The sequence below is a fragment of the Marmota monax genome, unplaced genomic scaffold (genome assembly GCF_021218885.2).
Source record: "Marmota monax isolate L192 unplaced genomic scaffold, Marmota_monax_Labrador192_F-V1.1 WCK01_AAM20220418_F8-fsc00024, whole genome shotgun sequence".
In the NCBI taxonomy this organism is placed as follows: domain Eukaryota; kingdom Metazoa; phylum Chordata; class Mammalia; order Rodentia; family Sciuridae; genus Marmota; species Marmota monax.
The window spans coordinates 20,938,596-20,958,165 of NW_026695224.1; the positions used below are offsets into that span (position 1 = coordinate 20,938,596).

The window sequence follows — 19,570 nt, forward strand, 5'->3', positions numbered from 1 at the left end:
GCCGCGAGCACTGCCTGCGCACTTCCGGCCTCGAGCCGGGAGCATTTCCGGGGCAGAGCTTGAGCGCGCGCGCACGTGGGGCTGGGGCGGAGAGAGGCGAGCTCTGGGGCAGGCGGTCGTCCGGCCGCGGTGAGTTGGGGAAGGGGCGTGGGAAGAAGGTGTGAGAACCGAGTCCCGAGGGGTGCTGCCCGCTGGGGGCCGACGCCCCGCAGAGCTAGCCAATTCCTTTGTCCAGAGGCGAGTGGTGACTACTTCGTAGACCCCGGGAGGAAAGGGAAGGGGTGGCGAAGACCTCGCGCGCTCTTCAGACTGACTCTCTTGGCGCGTCCAGTGAAGGCCGAATGCTCCGTGCTCTACTTTTGGGTTTCTAACCTTGAAGGTGGATGAGAGAGGGGCGGACCTGATCCGGTCCCTGCCCTGGTCCTGTAGTTGACGGCTAGGTACTAGACCAGACAGCCAGAGTAAATCACCGAGTTCTGTCGCTTCCTCCCGGTAAAGAGCTCTGGGTTTCCCCTTAGCTATCAGCCCCACGTCACTACCTTAGTTGGGTCTGTGATTTGCCAACTCAGCATTCAGTAGAATTGGGGAGAGGGGCTTACTAAAATTCAGATTTTTAAACATCCCTCTCTCCACCCTAAGAAGTTGGAATTCTGGAACTGTGAGCAGGGCCCTTTGGAGTTTGCCAAAATCCTTATTCGAACTATACTGAGCTTTCTGGAGATTGATAAGATTCTTGCATGGGGCGAGAAAGCATCATTAGGTATTTAGGAATGAATTTCAGTGAGATTTAGTTGGAGCCTTTCATCAAAACAGTAACAATACGAAACTGAATACATGTGACACTTAATGTTAAACAATATACTCTTTTTCCCCTCCCTAGGAATGGGTGAATTTAAGGTCCATCGAGTACGTTTCTTTAATTACGTACCACCAGGGATCCGTTGTGTGGCTTACAATAACCAGTCAAACAGATTGGCTGTTTCACGAACAGATGGCACTGTGGAAATTTATAACTTGTCAGCAAACTACTTTCAAGAGAAAGTAAGTCATTTGGGAGCCTGATTTGGTGTTTCTGATGTTAATTTTCTTAAGTTCAATTCTACAACTTGTCTTATATTTAAAGAAATCAAATTATTTCCTACGCCTTGTGGTAGTTGTTTAGAACTTCAGAATTTCTATAATAATCATGATATTTATTGTCTGATAGAGAAGCTCAGAGTTTTGACCTGTGTGATGTTGATTAGAAAGATTCTAACTAGGGCTGGGGTTGTGGCTCAGAGGTAGAGCCATTGCCTAGCATGTGCGAGGCACTGGGTTCAATCCTCAGCACCACATAAAAATAAAAAATAAAGATATTGTGTCCACCTATAACTAAAAAATATTTTAAAAAATAAATCCTACCTAGATTATTGGCATATCACTGCTTATCCTTTGGACACAGCTTTATTGGATCTTTTGGCCACAACAAGAAGGGAAATTGTGTGGACCATTGTAACTTGATAAGAAAATATTTCCTGCTGGTGGTGTCAGTACCTGTTTCATTGTCAATTTAGAAGAAACAAAACATTTAAATAAAAAACATATATATATATATATATATATATATATTGTTGGACACAATATCTTTATTTCATCTATTTATTTTTGTGTGGTGCTGAGGATCAAACCCAGGGCCTTGCATGTGCTAGGCAAGTGCTCTACTAGTGAGCCACAACCCCAGCCCTCAAAAACTCTTTGATGATAGGAAGTTTCTAAGTTTAGCTGTCTGAGAGAATGTGGATTTAAATGCTATACTATATTCGGAAGTAAAGAATATTTAATTAGATAAAACATCCTTTGGATATATACTGAGATCTGTTAGGCAGCACTATTTTTTTTTAAGGATACCAACTACTGATTTTCTTCAGATGCAACATCTGATTCAATTCACAAGAGAACAGATGGGTAAATGAGTGGATTCAGTGTCCAGCAGCCTCTTTCCTGGAATTTAGACATCTGTAAATGTTTCTAAATGAATGAGTGGCAAGTACTGAGCATTAAGACATACATCAGAAACCCTTCTTTCCCAAAGCTCAGAGAAAAGTGGGAGAAAGATCAGTATATAGACAATTTCTGATTAATAAAATAAGTTGAAACATAATCTTATTATAATAACTAAAACCTTAGTGGAAAAGTACCTTACTCTGGGAGGTGGGTTAGGAAACCCCTGGGGAACTAATAGAAGTATAAAAATCGCCTCTCTTTGCCAACCACAGATAGGTTACTTTCTACTGTGTGAAAATGTGCTCTGTGCACATTTGTTGCATCCTTGATTTTTTCCATTTGTCATATATAACAAGTGTAATTATATGATTTGTGTATTTGTTTGGTGTCCTTCCCTGCTAAACTTCACATTTTGTAAGAATAGGAACCATGTTAGTAATGTTCATGACTTGTCCTATCATTTAGTAAATGACACTCAATTTCTTTTTAAAAATTCATTTAGAGCTGGGGTTGTGGCTCAGTGGTAGAGCGCTCACCTAGCACACGTGAGGCACTGGGTTAGATCCTCAGCACCACATAAATAAATAAAATAAAAAATAAAAAAATAAAATAAAATAAAGATGTTGTGTCCACTGAAAACTAAAAAATAAATATTAAAAAAAATATTTGTTTTTTAGTTGTAGGTGGACACAATACCTTTTTTTATTTTTATGTGGTGCTGAGGATCAAACCCAGTGCCCTGCACATGCCAGACGAGTGCGCTACCGCTTGAGCCACATCCCCAGTCCCTGAAAAACAAATATTTAAAAAGAAATTCATTCAGTAAAATGGCATGCACATGGCCCCGGTTTGATCCTCAGCACCGCATACAAACAAAGATGTTGTGTCTGCCGAAAACTGAAAAAAAAAAATATTAAAAAATTCTCTCTCTCTTAAAAAAAAAAAAAATTAAGCTTAGGAGCTGGGGATATAACTCAGTTGGTAGAGAGCTTGCCTCACATTCACGAGGCCCTGGGTTCAATCCCCAGCACCACCACCAAAAAAAAAAAAAAAAATTAGCTGGGTGTGGTGGCAAATGTCTGTGATCCTATTGATGATCCTATTGACTCAGGAGGCTGAAGCAGGAGAATTGCAAATTTGAGGTCAGCTTCCCTAACATGGGCCCTAAGAACTTAGCAAGACCCCAGACCCCATCTTTATATATGTATATATATATATATATATATATATATATTTTTTTTTTTTTTTTTTTTAAATTGTTAATGGACTTTTATTTTCACTTATTTGTATGTGGTGCTGAGAATTGAACCCAGTGCCTCACGCATGCTAGGCAAGTGCGCTACCGCTGAGCCACAACCCCAACCCCAAGACCCCATCTTAAAATAAAAAGTACAAAGGACTAGAGATGTGGCTCAGTGGTTAGACACTGCTGGGTTCAATCCCTAATACCCCCCTTCCCCCAATTTAAGCTTAATGTAACTTTTTTTTTTAACATTTATTTAGTTGTATATGAACACACGGTATCTTTATATATTTTATGTGGTGCTGAAGATTGAGCCCAGTACCTCATACATCTGAGGAGAGCACTTTACCTCTGAGCTACAGCCTTAGCACTTAATGTAACTTTTTTGTTTTATAAACATTCCAGACAAAATACACTGTACAACTGTACAGTGTTTCTTTGTATCCTTATTCTATACATTTAAAAAAATTTTTTTTAAACATTTCTTTGGGCTAGGGTTGTAGCTCAGTGGTAGAGTGCTCGCCTTGCATGTATGAGGCACTGGGTTCAATCCTCAGTACCACATAAAAATAAAATGAAGATATTATGTCCACTTAAAACAAAAAATTAAAAAATAAAAAAACTGAGATATCTGGGCTGGGGTTGTGGCTCAGTGGTAGAGCACTTCCCTGGCATGTGTGAGGTACTGGGTTCGATCCTTAGCACCACATAAAAATAAAGGTATTGTGTTCACTTACAACTAAAAAAAATTTTTTTTTAAAGAAAGAAACTGAGATATATATTGTGTAGCATAGTTGTAACTGCCTATTGAAGAATAATTCAGAGAACCAAAAATCCAAAACAGGAAAACTGTTCATATGCATGCACATTACAGTAAGACCATCACCCAATCAAGATAGTTGCATTCTTTTTAGGAAATTAGATACATTGAGTACAATTGGATACCTCAAACCAAACTTGAATATATTTTATTCTGAATCCCAGGTAGCTTAACTATTGAGCTGCATCCCTAGCTCCTTTTCATATTTTATCTAGAGACAGAGTCTCACTGAGTTACTCCCTAAGTCGCTGAGGCTGGCTTTGAATTCAATGACCAGCCTGCCTCAGCTTCCTGAGCTGCTGAGATTATAGGTGTGCACTGCCATGCCTGGCAAAAGAGTTTTATTGAACTAGTTCTAATTTAAAAAGAAGAAAGGGCTGGGGATGTGGCTCAAGCATTAGCACGCTCGCCTGGCATGCGTGTGGCCCGGGTTCCATCCTCAGCACCACATACAAACAAAGATGTTCTGTCCGCCGGAAACTAAAAAATAAATATTGAAAAAAAGAAGAAGAATGAACGTTATACAGAGTAATTTTAAGTAACTACATTTGAACCTGAAAAAAAGTCAAAATGCCTAATAGATGTGATCTTCTGATAGAACAAATCCCATGCTATTTATTTGTAAAGAAGCAATTTTCACCATGTTGCCTATACTCAATCAATGCTGATGACTGATGCATTTATCACAGGTTAAGTTCTGGTGTTTGTGTAGTTTTTCCCAGGTCATGAGTCTCGAGCTACAGAAGCTCTGTGTTGGGCAGAAGGACAGCGACTCTTTAGTGCTGGACTCAATGGGGAAATCCTTGAGTATGACTTACAGGCATTAAATGTCAAGTATGCCTTGGATGCCTTTGGAGGACCTATTTGGAGTATGACTGCCAGCCCCAGTGGCTCTCAACTTTTGGTCAGTAAGCAACTATTGGTAATTCAAACTGAGATTTCTCTTGTTCCTATTCTTAACTTTCCTCCCCATGTTCATAAGGAGAGTAAAGTTATGTTATGGTACATAGTAACTGCAGTCTTAGCTGGGTCCTAGTAATACTGATTCCAATATTGGTATTTAATATTAAGGATGAAAATTCCGTTGTCATCTTGCCTTCTTTTTGCTGCTAGTTTGGACCTCATTTCATTGGTAATTAAATAAGAGGGCTAAGTCTTTTCAGTATTTCCCAAGCTATGATCATTTTGAACAGGGAGATGTAGAGACTAGTTTTTGTTTTGGTGTGCTGTGTTTTATGAAAAATTTTGGTTTAGAATACAGCATAGTAGGGGGCTGGGGTTGTGGCTCAGTGGTAGAGTGCTCGCCTAGCATGCATGAGGCACTGGGTTCGATCCTAAGCACCACATAAATGTAAAATAAAGATGTTGTGTTTACCTAAAACTAAAAAATAAATATTAAAAAAGTTTTGGGAGGTTTTTCAGCAAGTTAACCTGTGTGACTGTATTTCAATTGTGTTTCTCAAAAATTTTGAGCATAATTGCCATTAGAACAGGTGTTGGCAGTGATTTAATTTTCTGTGGTGTCTATGGTTTTTTAAAATTTGCATTAGTTTGTATATTAAGATGCCTCCATTTAGATTATAAGGTTAGTAGGTCTTTTATTTAGGCTAATGTCTTTAATATAGAGATATGCTGTAAAATTCTACTTGTGTTGAATGTCACATGCAGGAATTGGGCCATTGATTAGAACACTTAATATCACCTGGCTTTCTGGCTAGGATATGAAGACTGTCAGGAATTTACTGTCAGTTTTTAGATACTAATATATTTTTCTTTCACAGTCTTTTTTCTTTCAGGGAAAGTTATAGTTTTGGGTAACTATGTATTTATGGGTGTGTGGGGGGGTCTATAAAATTATGTTTATTTTCTCTCTGTTTTCTACCTCTTTTTCCTAATAGGTTGGCTGTGAAGATGGATCTGTGAAACTATTTCAAATCACCCCAGACAGCATCCAGTTTGAAAGAAATTTTGATCGGCAGAAAAGTAAGGGTTGTTTTTGGTGGGACAGTGAATAGCCTTAACAAGAAGTTATGTTTCTGTGCCACTGGGGATGGGATATTTTCCCACGGCTGCAGGTAATATTTTAGCTATATGCTAATTTTATCTCAGTACAGAGAATATACTAGAAACCATCCTGTTGTATAGCATAGTGAAGTCATGATACAGAAAACCAAAAAATCCCAAACAGGAAAACTAACACTTCTGTGGAAATCAATTTTTTAGCTATCACTTATTTTTGTGCAGTTTTACCAAATATGCATAAAGTCTTGAAACTAAAATTTTATTATTATGAGTTGTGGTTCTCAATCCTAGTTGAATTGGATCAGCACTGACCTGAAGAGCAGAGATCAGGAAGCAGTTTTTGTAAAGGACTATGTAGTAAATGTTTTGGCTTTGGTGGCTATTCACTGTCTGTCAACTCTGTCACTACAGCTTAAGAGCAGCCTGTAGTTAATACTTAAATGAATGAGCATGGCTGCCCCTGGTGAAACTTTGTTTATAAAAACCAGCAGTAGGGTATAGTTGCTTATCCTCTTCTAGAGAATAGTAATTTTCTATGTATTCTGTGTCCATTAGTGATATTTATCCTCTGCTAATCAGATGTTTATTTTGTTTTTAGTATCTGTTAAGTGTCCTTTTTTAAATATCAAGGTGATACATGCTCTTAAGAAATAATACACATTTAGCCTAATATGAAATAGAAAATGAGCATCTCATTCCACTCTGAAGGCAACATTTTTGAAACTAATCATCTAGACATTTTTTTAATGTATTCATTTAAATAAGTGCACACAGAAGAGTTTTTGTACTTGTTTTTCTTCACTTGATAAATCACAGACATCCTTCTGTGTCAGCGATGTTAGTATGCATGGCTTTTTATTTTACAGTGTTCCATAGTTTATTTAACCAAATCCCATTGATGGATATTTTTACTTATTTATTTTTATTTTTTTTTTTACAATCAGTGCTGCAATGAAAATTTTTATATAGTCATGTGTTGATTAGCAATGGGGATGGGGGTTACATTTGGAGAAATGCATCATTAGATAATGTCATGAACATTATGGTATGTGCTTTACATGAACTAAGATGGCTCTGATGTCACTAGAAAATATTATTTTTAGTTGTAGATGGACATAATACCTTTGTTTTATTTATTTATTTATTTATTTTATGTGGTGCTAAAGATTGAACCCAGTGCCTTCATGCGTGCTAGGCAAGCACTCTGAGAGCTACACTCTCAGCCGGCAATATAATCTTATCTAATCTACCATTCTATATGCAGTCTGTTGATCAAAATGGCATTATGCAGCACGTGACGTAGACATATTTTTGAGCATTTATGCAAGTATTTCTTTTTGATCAATTCGTAGTACAGTTTCTGGGCCCCCAAAATAAGCACTTCTAAATTTTGTTAGTTTATTACTACCTCAATAGATTGTATTAATTTACACTTCCATCATTCATTATTATTAAAGTATCAAATACTTCATTGTGAATCCCAGGCATTTTCTCATCTGTTGTCTGTTGGGAGTGTGATAGATGGGAGAGTGATGACTGTAGAACACTAGCCCTGGAGATCACTGTTATCTTTTGCTGTGTATTTATGTGTATGTCACTTTCTTTTTTATTGTACAAATCCCAAGGTCGCATCCTGAGTCTCAGCTGGCATCCCTCTGCTACCCACATTGCAGCTGGCTCCATAGACTACATTAGTGTATTTGATGTCAAATCAGGTGATTGTTTTTCTCAGTTCATTTGGGATGTGGGTTTTGTTTGTCAGGTTCACATGTCTGAGTTTCCAAAAGCGTAACTCCTTGTCATGCTTTCAGTGACCTTGGTGGCCTAACTTCTCATTAACCTGAGATGGCACCTGGCACGGTGGTAATCCCAGTGACTTGGGAGGCTGTGGCAGGAGGATCAAAAGTCTAAGGACAGCCTCAGCAACTTAGCAAGACCTCGTTTCAAAATAAAAACTAAGGACTGGGCATGTAGATCAGAGGTAAAGTGCCCCTGAGTTCAATCCCCATTACCAAAAAAAAAAGAAAAGCAACCCCCCCAAAACAAAAAATAAACAAGCAAAGTGAGACATCTACCAGGCATTTCACTCTTTTCTTGGATTATTATTGCTTTGCTGCTTAGCAGAATGCATTATTTTTTCATCATAAGAATTCACAGTAAAATTCATCCATAATGAATTCTACATTTAGTATAAATGATCAGTAGACTGCCTATTTACATATCCCAGTCTTTGGTAAAAATGGAATGTAAGGTCTTGGTTGCGTAGTTGGTGAGACATGAGATCAGAAAGGTAAAGATCCAGGATTTTTTTGTTCTTGGCCTGAAAAATTGGCTAATAGAATCTTAGTGATGACATTGACTTTACCTTGTTACATGGGCACATCTATACTCCCAAGATATGGAAGCAAAACATGTTTCCTTTTTCTTTTTCCTCAATGCTTAAGTTCAAAAAACATTTTTTAACAGTTATATGAGCGTGTAGTCAAAATATTCAAGACTTACTACAAAAAAGCAGGAGATCCCCTATGTCCTTTCTCTCATTCCTCAGAGGCAACCACTGAGACTCTTGGCTGATTCTTTTGGTGTTTATGCTGTACGTAACATGCTTACAATGCTATATTTTTGTTTTTGGAGTTTTAACCATTATTTACTGACTTCTACAACTGAGCCCTCTTTTTCCACCCTTTTAGATACCCACATTTTCTCCTTATCTCCCCATATGCTTATTATGTAACTTTGTTGAGATTAGTATTCAGTCAATGTGTTTGTAATTTTGACTGTATAGATACTACTCACATAGTAAACTACTTTTCCTTTCCTGTATACTTTTTTTGCATAATATTCTTCCTCTCTGGCATTAGGAGTTTATCCTTGAATTCTTTCAGTTGTGGACTGGGAGTGCAACTTACTGGTACAGTACTTACCTAGCACATATACTGGGTTCAATCCCCAGTACAAAAAAACCAAAAAAGTTTCAGATGGGGAAATTTAAGATCTAACACAGCTGGGATTTTTCTTTTCTGCTAATTTTATGTTTTTTTGTTTTTTTGAGGGGGGGCGGGTAGGGGGTATGGGGATTGAACTTGGGGGTGCTTTACCACTGAACTACATTACCAGCCTTTTTTAGAAAAAAATTTTGAAATGGTCTTGCTAAGTTGCCAAGGCTGGCCTTGAACTTGTGGTCTCAACCTCTTGAGTTGCTAGGATTGCAGGCATTTGCCACCTTCCCGGCTACTTTTGTGTTCTTGATTGTATCTATCTTGGACCTTTTGATTTATTCTCATCTGTCTTAGCCACCATGAGATCTGGAACTTGATTTTTCACAGATTTTTTTTTTTGTTCCTTTTGCTTCTCCATTGGAGAGGATTCCCTGTTTCCACGTTAGGAAATATGATGCCATTCTGAGAGCTGATCCTTTATACATACGAACACTTGAGGTTGGGTTGTTTGTTTTCTGGGAACACTCGACTACTGAGCCACATCCCCAGCCCTATTTTGTATTTTATTTAGAGACAGGGTCTCACTGAGTTGTTTAGCATCTTGCTGTTGCTGAGGTTGGCTTTGAACTCGTGATTCTCCTCTCTTAGCCTCCCAAGCCACTGGGATTACAAGCGTGTGCCACTGCGCCCAACATTAGGTTGACTCTCTACCACTGGTTGCATTTCAGCCCTGAATATTCTTTTTTTGTAACATTCTCTTTTATTTTTACTACAAATGAATTCTTCTCTTTCTAAGGCTATTGATATTATTTGTCAAGCATTCTTTACGCTGTTTCCTCATTTCATTTATTGTTGCTTCCATTAGTCCATTTGGCCACTGCCTTGCATATTAGAAGCTTTCTTGGGTTCCATTGTTCTCCACCACAACAGTGGGGCCTGCTGAGTGTTGGCTTCCCTAAAGGATGATCTGGCTGGGTTGTTGGGGGAACTTCTAAAATCAGGATCTTTAGATCTTTTCTTTTGGACCATTAATTATCCCCAGAAGGTTTTTTTGTTTGTTTGTTTGTGCTGGGGCTCAATCTAGGGCCTCATGCTTTCTGAACATGTGCTGTATGTACCACTGAGCTCTTCCCCCAAATGTGGTTTTTCCTTCTCCTGCCTAGTGAGTATAAGCTTGGCTGTTAAGCATTCTGTGGAGAAGAAAACTGGTGTACTTGGCATTCAATTAGAAATTTTCATTAATGCTGTTTTTCAAACAATACTCCCCCTTTAGTTGTTCCCTATATCCCTCTTCAAAGAGTAAGTAACTTTCCAGACTTCTGCTGAGATGGAGTTTGGGCAGTTGCCTGGCTTCTCAGAATTCCACCAGCTTCTTAAATTTACTTAAATTTTCTTAAATTTAATTTATTGCTCCTTTGAGCATCTGCTTTCACCTCTGTGTTTAGAATGTCTAGAGTTCTCAATTTCTGAGAATTCTGTAGTAGAAATTAGATGGCTTCTTGGTTTTCCCATGGCTGAGTTGGGAAACTCAGTTGGGTCTTAGATTCAGGATTCTACTGAGTAAGTTACTATCCAGTCTGCTTTCTAGTTCCCCAAATTTTGTCAACATTGCCTTCTCTCCCTTTCCCATGTGTGGAGTTTTAGGAAAGAGCACAGTGTAATATGTGTGTGCAGTGGGCCAGATTGAAATGAATGTCCCATGTGTCTCTTTCCATTTCACCTCCCCAGAAGGGATTTGTGTTCTCTATCTTGCCCTCATTCTCCCTCCTCTCTCCCCTCTCCTCTTCAGGTAACCATTTGAAGTTTCAAGGCTGGATTCCCTATGGTTACTCTTTACTATGTTCAGGCAACTAACATATCATGCCTGCCACAAGTGGTTTTTGAAAACTGAAGGAGAAATGGGTTATATCCAAAGGTGTGCTTTTTTCTTTTTCAGGTAGCGCTGTTCGTAAGATGATCGTGGACAGGCAGTACATGGGTGTGTCTAAGCGGAAGTGTATTGTATGGGGTGTGGCCTTTTTGTCCGATGGCACAGTCATAAGTGTGGACTCTGCTGGGAAAGTGCAGTTCTGGGACTCAGCTACTGGGACACTTGTCAAGAGCCATCTCATCTCAAATGCTGATGTGCAGTCCATTGCTGTAGCAGACGTGAGTAGGGTCCCAGTTTTGAGTAATTAATGTGTAGATGGAAGGGCTGTGGTATGAGTCAGTGACACACCCCAAACACTCTTGCATTATCTGGATGTTGTACTAGAAGAAGATGAGGTTGGGAAAATGCACCTGAAAACCCATACCATTTCTATGGTATCTAATGCTAGAAAATATTCTCTAAAAGATCAGCACAAGGTTTTCTTTAGGCACCCCTCTTTCCTAATTAATCTAGTCTGCTTGTAGATGGGTACAAGCAGCCTAGAAGAATCTTGAGAAGTACTATTTTCCTTTTGTACAACTGCTCTCATGCTTCCTGTTTATTTGGGGGCATTAGAAAACTGTGTAGTGCTGGGCATGGTGGTGCATGCCTATAATCCCAGGGACTCCGGAGGCTGAGGCAGGACGATTGCAAGTTCAAGTCACTTTTCTATCCATTCTTAGTTTCTCTCTGCCATTAATAAAGAGCAACACTCAAAAAGTTTTGGATTCTGGAGCATTTGGGAATTTTGAATTCCAACCAGTAAAGTCTATGCAAATATTCCAAAGTATAAAAATTCTGAGATCTGAAACACTTGGTCCCAAGCATTTCAAATAAGGGCTATTCAGCTTTTATTTATTTTTAAAGCTGAGTAATTCCACTGTGTGTATATATATATACACCATATCAGTTTATTCATGTGTTAATGGCCATTTGGGTTATTTCAGTCATTTGCATTATTTCCTTCTTTTGGCTATTGTGAATGATACTGCTGTGAATGTTGATGTACAAGTATATTTATATGAATCTCTATTTTCAATTTTTTTGGTTACAAAACCTTGTTACTATTCTTGGGTTTTTTTGTTTTTTTGGTGGTGCTGGGGATTGAACCCAGTACCTTTTACATGCAAGGCAAGCACTCTACCAATTGAGCTATATTCCCAGCAACCTTGTTAGTATTCTTGTTTAGGATTTTTGTTTGTGTTATGGGTTTGGGTTTTGGGGGTCTTTGTTATTTATTTCTTTACATGAATTTTAGAAACACCTTTTTCTAGTTTTAAATGAAAGTCTATTTTTATAGTACAATTGGTGTATTTATTGCATCATATATAACTTCTGTATTTTCTTTATGATGATGTCTTTATCATGTTAAACATTCCTATTAAAGAACGTGATATGGATTTCTTTGTTCAGGTATCTCTTTTGTGGTTTATAATTTAAATTTTCTTATAAAGGGCTACTGTATTTCTTGATTAGTTTATTCACTTATTTGTCTTTTGTAGTGAACCCAGTTTATATACAGTTATGTGTTGCTTAATGACAGGGAAATGTTCTGAGAAATACATTATTAGGTGATTTTGGTGTTGTGTGAACATAATAGAATATACTTACACAAACTGATAGTAAGTACAGCCTCTTATAGTGCACAACTAGTGTACGTAATTGTATGTGCTGTACTTTTACACAACTGGCAGTGCAGTAGATTTGTTTACACCAGCATCACCATGAACATGTAATGTTTCATGCTACAACATTTGATGGCTATAATTTCACTAGGTAATATGAAATTTTTAGCTCTATTTTTAATTTTTATGTGAGCACCGTCCTTCCTGTGTGTAGCCTGTTGATTGAAACATGCAGTGTGTGACTGTAAAACTTAACAGTTGGAAGTGCTGATTGTTAATTTAGCCAATAGGGGGCGCATTGTTACCTACATATGACCTTGCTCCTCTAGTGGAATTGCTAGCTTCCAGAGGGAAAAAGCCCCCAGGAACCTCCCTTCTTTCTAATTCTGGGTATGAGTTTTCTCTAAGCTGCCTAGACAGAAAAATTTTATGGAATATTTTTCCATCTGGACCCTGTTTTGTTCACATGTACCTGCCTCATTATTTAATTTTTCAGCAAGAAGACAGTTTTGTGGTGGGCACAGCCGAGGGCACAATATTCCATTTTCAGCTGGTTTCTGTGACTTCCAATAGCAATGAGAAGCAGTGGGTGCGGACCAAACCATTCCAGCACCACACACATGACGTGCGTGCTGTGGCCCACAGCCCAACCGCACTGATATCTGGAGGTGGGTCTTGCTCTCTGTCAGGCTGCTGCTTTATTCTGCTCAGCTCTGGTCGTTTTCATACGTAAGTTCTCATTCTGTAATCTCCTTACCTCCCCCTTGCCCAGGCACTGACACCCACCTGGTTATTCGTCCTCTCATGGAGAAGGTGGAGGTGAAGAATTATGATGCTGCTCTCCGAAAAATCACATTTCCTCATGTAAGTATCATCCCACCCTCTGTTGGCCCCTCATCTTCCTGACCCTATGTCCTATAAGACTGAACACAGCTCATACTTGTGGGGTAAATTGTGGGATTTTGCTGTAGCTACCTTCTTCATTCTTCTATTTCTTATGCAAGCCTCCTGCAAAGACATTCTTTGAGACAATAGCATCACCCTAGTTCACTTTCTGGGAAAATAATTTTTTTTCCCAAATAATTGTGGTTAATGATAATTCTTTTTGTTTTTGAGGGTGGACTCTATATTTTTGGATGAAAGGAGTAAAATCTAGGCTTCTAGAGTTTCTAGGTAAATAGTGCCATCTTCGTAAGTCAGTAGTCCTCGACACCTGCTTCCACGTTCCATTCATCACCAATTTCACTAAGTCTCCTCATTGTTATTTTATGTGTGTATATTTACATATACACAAACATGCATATATACATCTTTCTTGAGATACATTTGATATACAAAACTACATGTATTTAATGATTTGATGAGGTGGACATAGTCGTTATTATCTCTTTTTTTTTTAATATTTATTTTTTTAGTTTTCGGCGGACACAACATCTTTGTATGTGGTGCTGAGGATCGAACCCCGGCCGCAGGCATGCCTGGCGAGCACGCTACCGCTTGAGCCACATCCCCAGCCCCGTTATTATCTCTTGAATCAAGCTATTTCTTTGTGCTGCCATTGTTCTAGTTTGGATTAGTACGTTTTCTGATATGGATTCCTTTACAGTAGCTTCCTTAATGATCTCATTTCATTTCCATCTGGGTCATTCTAGCCTATTCTCCATTGATCTGTTTAAAAAGCAACTATTCATTGCTCCATGCTTCAAAGCATTTGGTTGTCCCTACTGCCTACTGCAGAGAGACCTAATTCTTTAGTGTGGCATATTTACCTGTCTTGATCTTGGACTGGTCCTTCACTTTTCCTCACCTCTCCTTTCACATACTTGTACAACCCCCACCCCAAACAGTCTAACCATTCTGAAAAGTGTGTTTTTATTCCCTTGAATGCTCTTTGACCTTTGAACTATTTCATATAGTAGGTACAGCCTACTTAGAACATCTTGCCTTGCTTTCTTTGCCTGACTAATCTTTACCAGTAAACCTCATCTGGGCTCCTATTTTTTCCTCCACAAGGTTAGATTAGATATCTTCTACTTTTTTCCATTGCATGCTGTGCTCGGGCATGTTAAACTTTTTAGCATACTGTAGTGCAGTTGTTTATCATTGTGGTGTTGGGGGATTGAACCTAGGGGTGTCCTACTACTGTGCTACATCCCCAGCCTTTTTTCTATTTTGAGACAGGGTCTCCCTAAATGCTGTGGCTGGCCTCAAACTTCCTATCCTCCCGTTGTAGCTCCTAAGTAGCTGGGATTGCAGAGTTGTGCCACCATGTCTGGTTTAAAGAAGCTTTAAACCAGAAGCTTTTTGAGGGTAGTAATAGTTTTTAGTCATTGTCATGTTCTCAAATCCTAGGACAGGCCCTGTGTTAGTAGTTAACAAAATGTTTATCAAGTCAGTGGATTTCAAAATGTGCTAAAAAGTTGCTGCTGCGCCTGGTACTGAGACATCAAATGACCCTGGCCTATTTATAACTTTTCAATTCTTTGATACAGCGATGTCTCATTTCTTGTTCAAAAAAGAAGCAGCTTCTCCTCTTCCAGTTTGCTCATCACTTGGAACTTTGGCGACTGGGATCCACAGTGGCAACAGGTAAGAGGGAAGAAAGTTTTTTTTCCCCCTGTAAGAAAACCATAGAACTGGAGGTGTGACTTAGCGATAGATAGTGCTTGCCTATTTTGCCGGAGGACCCGGTTTGATCCCCAACTCTGCAAAAAAAAAAAGAAAAAAGAAAGATAACTGTAGAGAAAATACTAAAAATCAGAATTATAGTTGTTCTGCTTATGGAAAGAGTAAATTTTTCTGTGTTGATGGAAACTTACGGTTTTCCCTCCTGCAAGAACAAGCAACACAAATTATAGTGTAGAAATCTTGAGTAAGAGCTGGGTGCGGTGGTGCACACCTGTAATCCCAGCAATTCAAGAGGCTGAGGCAGAAAGAGCGCAAGTTTAATGCCAGCCTCAGCAACTTAGTGAGACCCTAACCAACTTAGCAAAACCTTGTCTCAAAGTAGAACATAAGGGGTTGGGGCTGTAGCTCAGTGGTAGAGTGCTTGCCTAGCACATGTGAGGCCCTGGGTTTGATCTTCAGCAAAATAAATAAAATAAAGGTATTGTGTCCAGCTACAACTACAAAAAAAATAAATAAAAGCACAAAGGGCGGGCTGGGGATGTGGCTCAAGCAGTAGCGTGCTCGCCTGGCATGCGTGCGTCCCGGGTTCGATCCTCAGCACCACATACAAACAAAGATGTTGTGTCCGCCCAGAACTAAAAAATAAATATTAAAAAATTCTCTTTAAAAAAAAAAAAAAAAGCACAAAGGGCTGGGGATGTGGCTTAGTGGTTAAGCATCCCTGGGTTCAATCCCTGATACAAAAAAAAAAAAAAATCTTGAATAGGATACTGGATCATCTCTTTCAACTTCTATATAGACATTGTCATTAGGTAAGGATTGTAGGGTCACAATTTGTCCTAGCTTGACTGAGATAGCAACAGTTTAAAAAAAAAAAAATGGATAGGGACAGTCCTGTATTTGAGTCCTTTTATTTAAAGTGGAGTCAAGTTGAGGCCACACAAACTCCTCTTCTACCCACCAGCATGCCACTGGGAGATAGAGATTCAGATGTTTGATGATGTATCATAGGGTAGAAGTAGTCACTGCTTTTCTTTCCATATATCCATAAAGCTGTGTGCCTCCAACTAGGAGAGTCCATTCTACCAAGAAATGACTTTTTAAGGAGAAAACACTGTACAGATAATCTTCATTTGATAAGAAAAAGGCAAATTTTCTTATTTCAGGCAAGAATGGTGATACCCTTCCACTCTCTAAAAATGCAGATCATTTACTACATCTCAAGACAAAGGTAAGGAGGCCCTGTATATTTAGGCCCTAAAATCCAGAGTGTTTTTCCCATTCTGAATTTTGAGGGTTACTTGGTTCATGTCAAAAACGTCATAAATTCTAAAACTTATTTAAATGAAGGAAATCCGGAGCTGAATTTCTTGTGAGGATAAGTTGAACATTCAGTATTTATTAAATGAATGTATAAAAGAAATTGTGGGTACTGGAGTTATAGCTCAGTGGTAGAGTGCTTGCCTCATATGTGTGAGGCACTGGGTTTGATTCCTAGCACCACATGAACCACTGTGGTACTAGGTCCATCAACAACTAAAAAAATATATATATATTTTAAAAATTGTGTATTTTTGCTTCTCTTGATATTGTTATGAAAATAGCTAGATGGATGTACAATGAAACATGATCCTCCCCTCACCACACCCCCACTATACCCTCCTAGAGATCAGCACTGCCAATAACTTCTTATATATGCAGAAAATATTTCCACCTTTGGGCCTATATGTATCCTTTTTACATTAATAGGGCTGCACTCTACATATTTTTATATTTCTTTTTAAAAAATCTTGAATGACACAAATATTTGTATTAGTGTCTCATTATAAAGAATTTAAGGGGTGGGGATAGAGCTCAGTGACAAGAATGCTTGCCCAGCATGCACCAAGTTCTGGGTTCAATCCCTAGCACCCCTAAAACAAACCAAAGAAAAACAAAGCAAGCAATATCAGTAGTTTATATTTTATACCACCTCTTTATTCTCCTTTTCTGAAATTATTGGTTAGTTTTGTAGCCTTTCTTCCATATCTTTGTCTCTCTCTCTCTCTCTTTCTCTCTCTCTCTCACACACACACACACACACACAGAAATTGTCAGGCATGGTGACACATGCCTGTCATTACAACTACTTGGGAGGCTAAGGCAAGAGGATTGCAAGTTCAATGCCAGCCTGGCCAACTTAGTGAGACTCTATCTCAGAAAATAAAAAGCTCAATAATAGAGTCCCCCTGGGTTCAGTCCCCACTACTGCAAGATAAAAAAGAAAGAAGGAAATCATCACTTTGTTTTCTAGATGGCACAAATAAAATTTTAAAATTTTTAAAAATTCTGTAAATGTTATATGGTACTTTTGTTCTTTCTTCTCCAAATATTTTTCATTTGTTCTTGTAGACTTTAAAAAATTCTGTAAATGTTACATGGTACTTTTGTTCTTTCTTCTCCAAATATTTTTCATTTGTTCTTATAGATTTTAAAATTGGGGTGTAACAGGCAAAACAGAAAGTCAGTACTATCCCTCCAAGCTTTTCTGCATTAAATGCTTCCCTACTCAGGTTTCTCAAGTTGAGGTTTAGTGTGAGGCTACTTGTGAGTTAACGAAAGCAGCAAGGTAAGTGTGCAGTATGATAGACCTTTGTTCTTGGATTTGGAAATCAAAGTCACATCAGTTAGATTCTCTGCTTCTGAAATAAGAGTGACACAAATTTATGAGGATTATGTGTAGTCATTTGTGGAAATATCCAGAGGGCAAAAGCCTGAGGATTTATGTTACTGAATCTTGTCTTAAGTTTTGCACTCTCAGTCTTGCTTCCCACTGTTGTCAGGGCCCTGAGAACATTATTTGCAGCTGTATCTCCCCATGTGGAAGCTGGATAGCCTATTCCACAGTGTCTCGGGTTTTTCTCTATCGGCTGAATTATGAACATGACAACATAAACCTCAAAAGGGTAAGTGATACTTGAAATATGTGGTTGCATAAGAAGAAACTTCCTAGATGTGTGATTTCTGTATGAGGTGAAAATGAATTAGATGAGAATACTTGCTCAGTGAAAAGCTATTTGGAGACAGCTGTTACAAAATAGTCTTTTATTTTCATTTTGAATTGATTTATATTTTTGAGAGGGGTAGGAAAATGCTAAAGGTAGCAATAAAGTTTATGCTTTCCTGCTTAGTAGTTTCATATAGCTTAGTTGTTCCATTGCAGGAAATTGAGCATTTACTGTCATGATGAAAAGGGAGACACACAGTTACAGTAGGCATACTAGTGCTCTAGGCCCTTAGTTGATTGGCTTGCTTCGAGATGGGAAATGTTACTGATTTTTAAGCCTGGATGTGATTATTTTTGTTGGGCTGTTGATCTGCCTTCTTTCTCACTGGTATATGCTGTTGGTTCTCCCAAAGGTTTCCAAAATGCCTGCATTCCTTCGCTCTGCGCTTCAGATTATGTTTTCTGAAGATTCAAAAAAGTTTTTTGTGGCATCAAATCAAGGGTCTCTCCACATCTTTCAACTGTTGGAAGGAAGCTTCAAGCACCTCCATTCTTTCCAGCCTCAGTCAGGTGGGAGTTTGTTAACTAGCCACGGGGGAGAGTTGTTAGAGTTTCAAATATAACTTTTTTTCCTCCTAGACCTCAGTGTTGGGTGTTCCTGCATGTTCTTCCCACCCAGCAAATACATTCACTCACGTGTTTGCAATTTAAAGTAGGAGGGGGTATCTGGCAGATGAAGATGCTGGATGAGATCTGAAATATTCTTCACACCTACTCTTTTCTCGCTGGATTTTTGATTTCCTTATTTGGGGCCAGAGAAGTTTCATCATGCTTCTTCAAGAGTTTTGTTAGCAGAGAAAGAAAAAAGTTAAAATCATCTTTAATCCCGATGCCCAGAAATAACTACCCTTAATTTTTTGGTGTTTTCGAATGTGTTTGAATGTAGGGATTTTGTGGACATGTTACATTTTGGTTGGTTGTTTGTAAAAAGTGAAGATATCCTTTTGTCTATAGTTTCATTACCTGTGTTCATTTTATGTTTATGACTATTTTTTTCATGCATGAGTATGCATGAGTGAGTGTGACTATTACTGAGTCAACTGTTGTAGCCTTAAATTTAGCATGCAGCTTAAAACTGATAATTGGATACTTCTCATGGGCTTTTCCCATCCCTTCACTTTTATCTGCTTCATTATCATGTAGTCTCCATCAGCCTGGGAAGTCAACTCTTTGAATTTTAACTCTCCCTGTTCATAAGCTGTTCCAGAAGCATACCAGTAGGGTTCAGATAAATTAAACTGATAGTATTTATAAAGTACCTATGATTTTTATAATAAAACTTGTTAGACTGACACTTTTAGCATGCTTTCTGTTATTGCCACCCATTCTTTAGCAGCTGGTATATGTCCTGTTAT

At 38.5% G+C, this 19,570-nt stretch overlaps 1 protein-coding gene across 3 annotated transcripts in view; it reads left to right on the forward strand.

Annotated features, from left to right (window-relative positions):
• The first annotated feature begins 3 nt into the window (after positions 1–3).
• Positions 4–19,570, forward strand: part of Utp4 (UTP4 small subunit processome component) — a 28,362-nt gene continuing 8,795 nt past the window's right edge. For 2 of the 3 annotated variants that reach the window (XM_046434402.2, XM_046434404.2), the window contains exons 1-12: positions 4–129; positions 881–1,041; positions 4,759–4,950; positions 5,945–6,029; positions 7,694–7,783; positions 10,944–11,155; positions 13,038–13,209; positions 13,314–13,405; positions 15,034–15,130; positions 16,336–16,400; positions 17,992–18,114; positions 18,569–18,725. In XM_046434402.2, coding sequence (XP_046290358.1) covers positions 883–1,041; positions 4,759–4,950; positions 5,945–6,029; positions 7,694–7,783; positions 10,944–11,155; positions 13,038–13,209; positions 13,314–13,405; positions 15,034–15,130; positions 16,336–16,400; positions 17,992–18,114; positions 18,569–18,725 — 1,444 coding nt within the window. In that variant the 5' untranslated portion in view covers positions 4–129; positions 881–882. The remainder of the gene's footprint in view (positions 130–880; positions 1,042–4,758; positions 4,951–5,944; positions 6,030–7,693; positions 7,784–10,943; positions 11,156–13,037; positions 13,210–13,313; positions 13,406–15,033; positions 15,131–16,335; positions 16,401–17,991; positions 18,115–18,568; positions 18,726–19,570) is intronic. The other variant, XM_046434403.2, reaches the window with a different exon arrangement.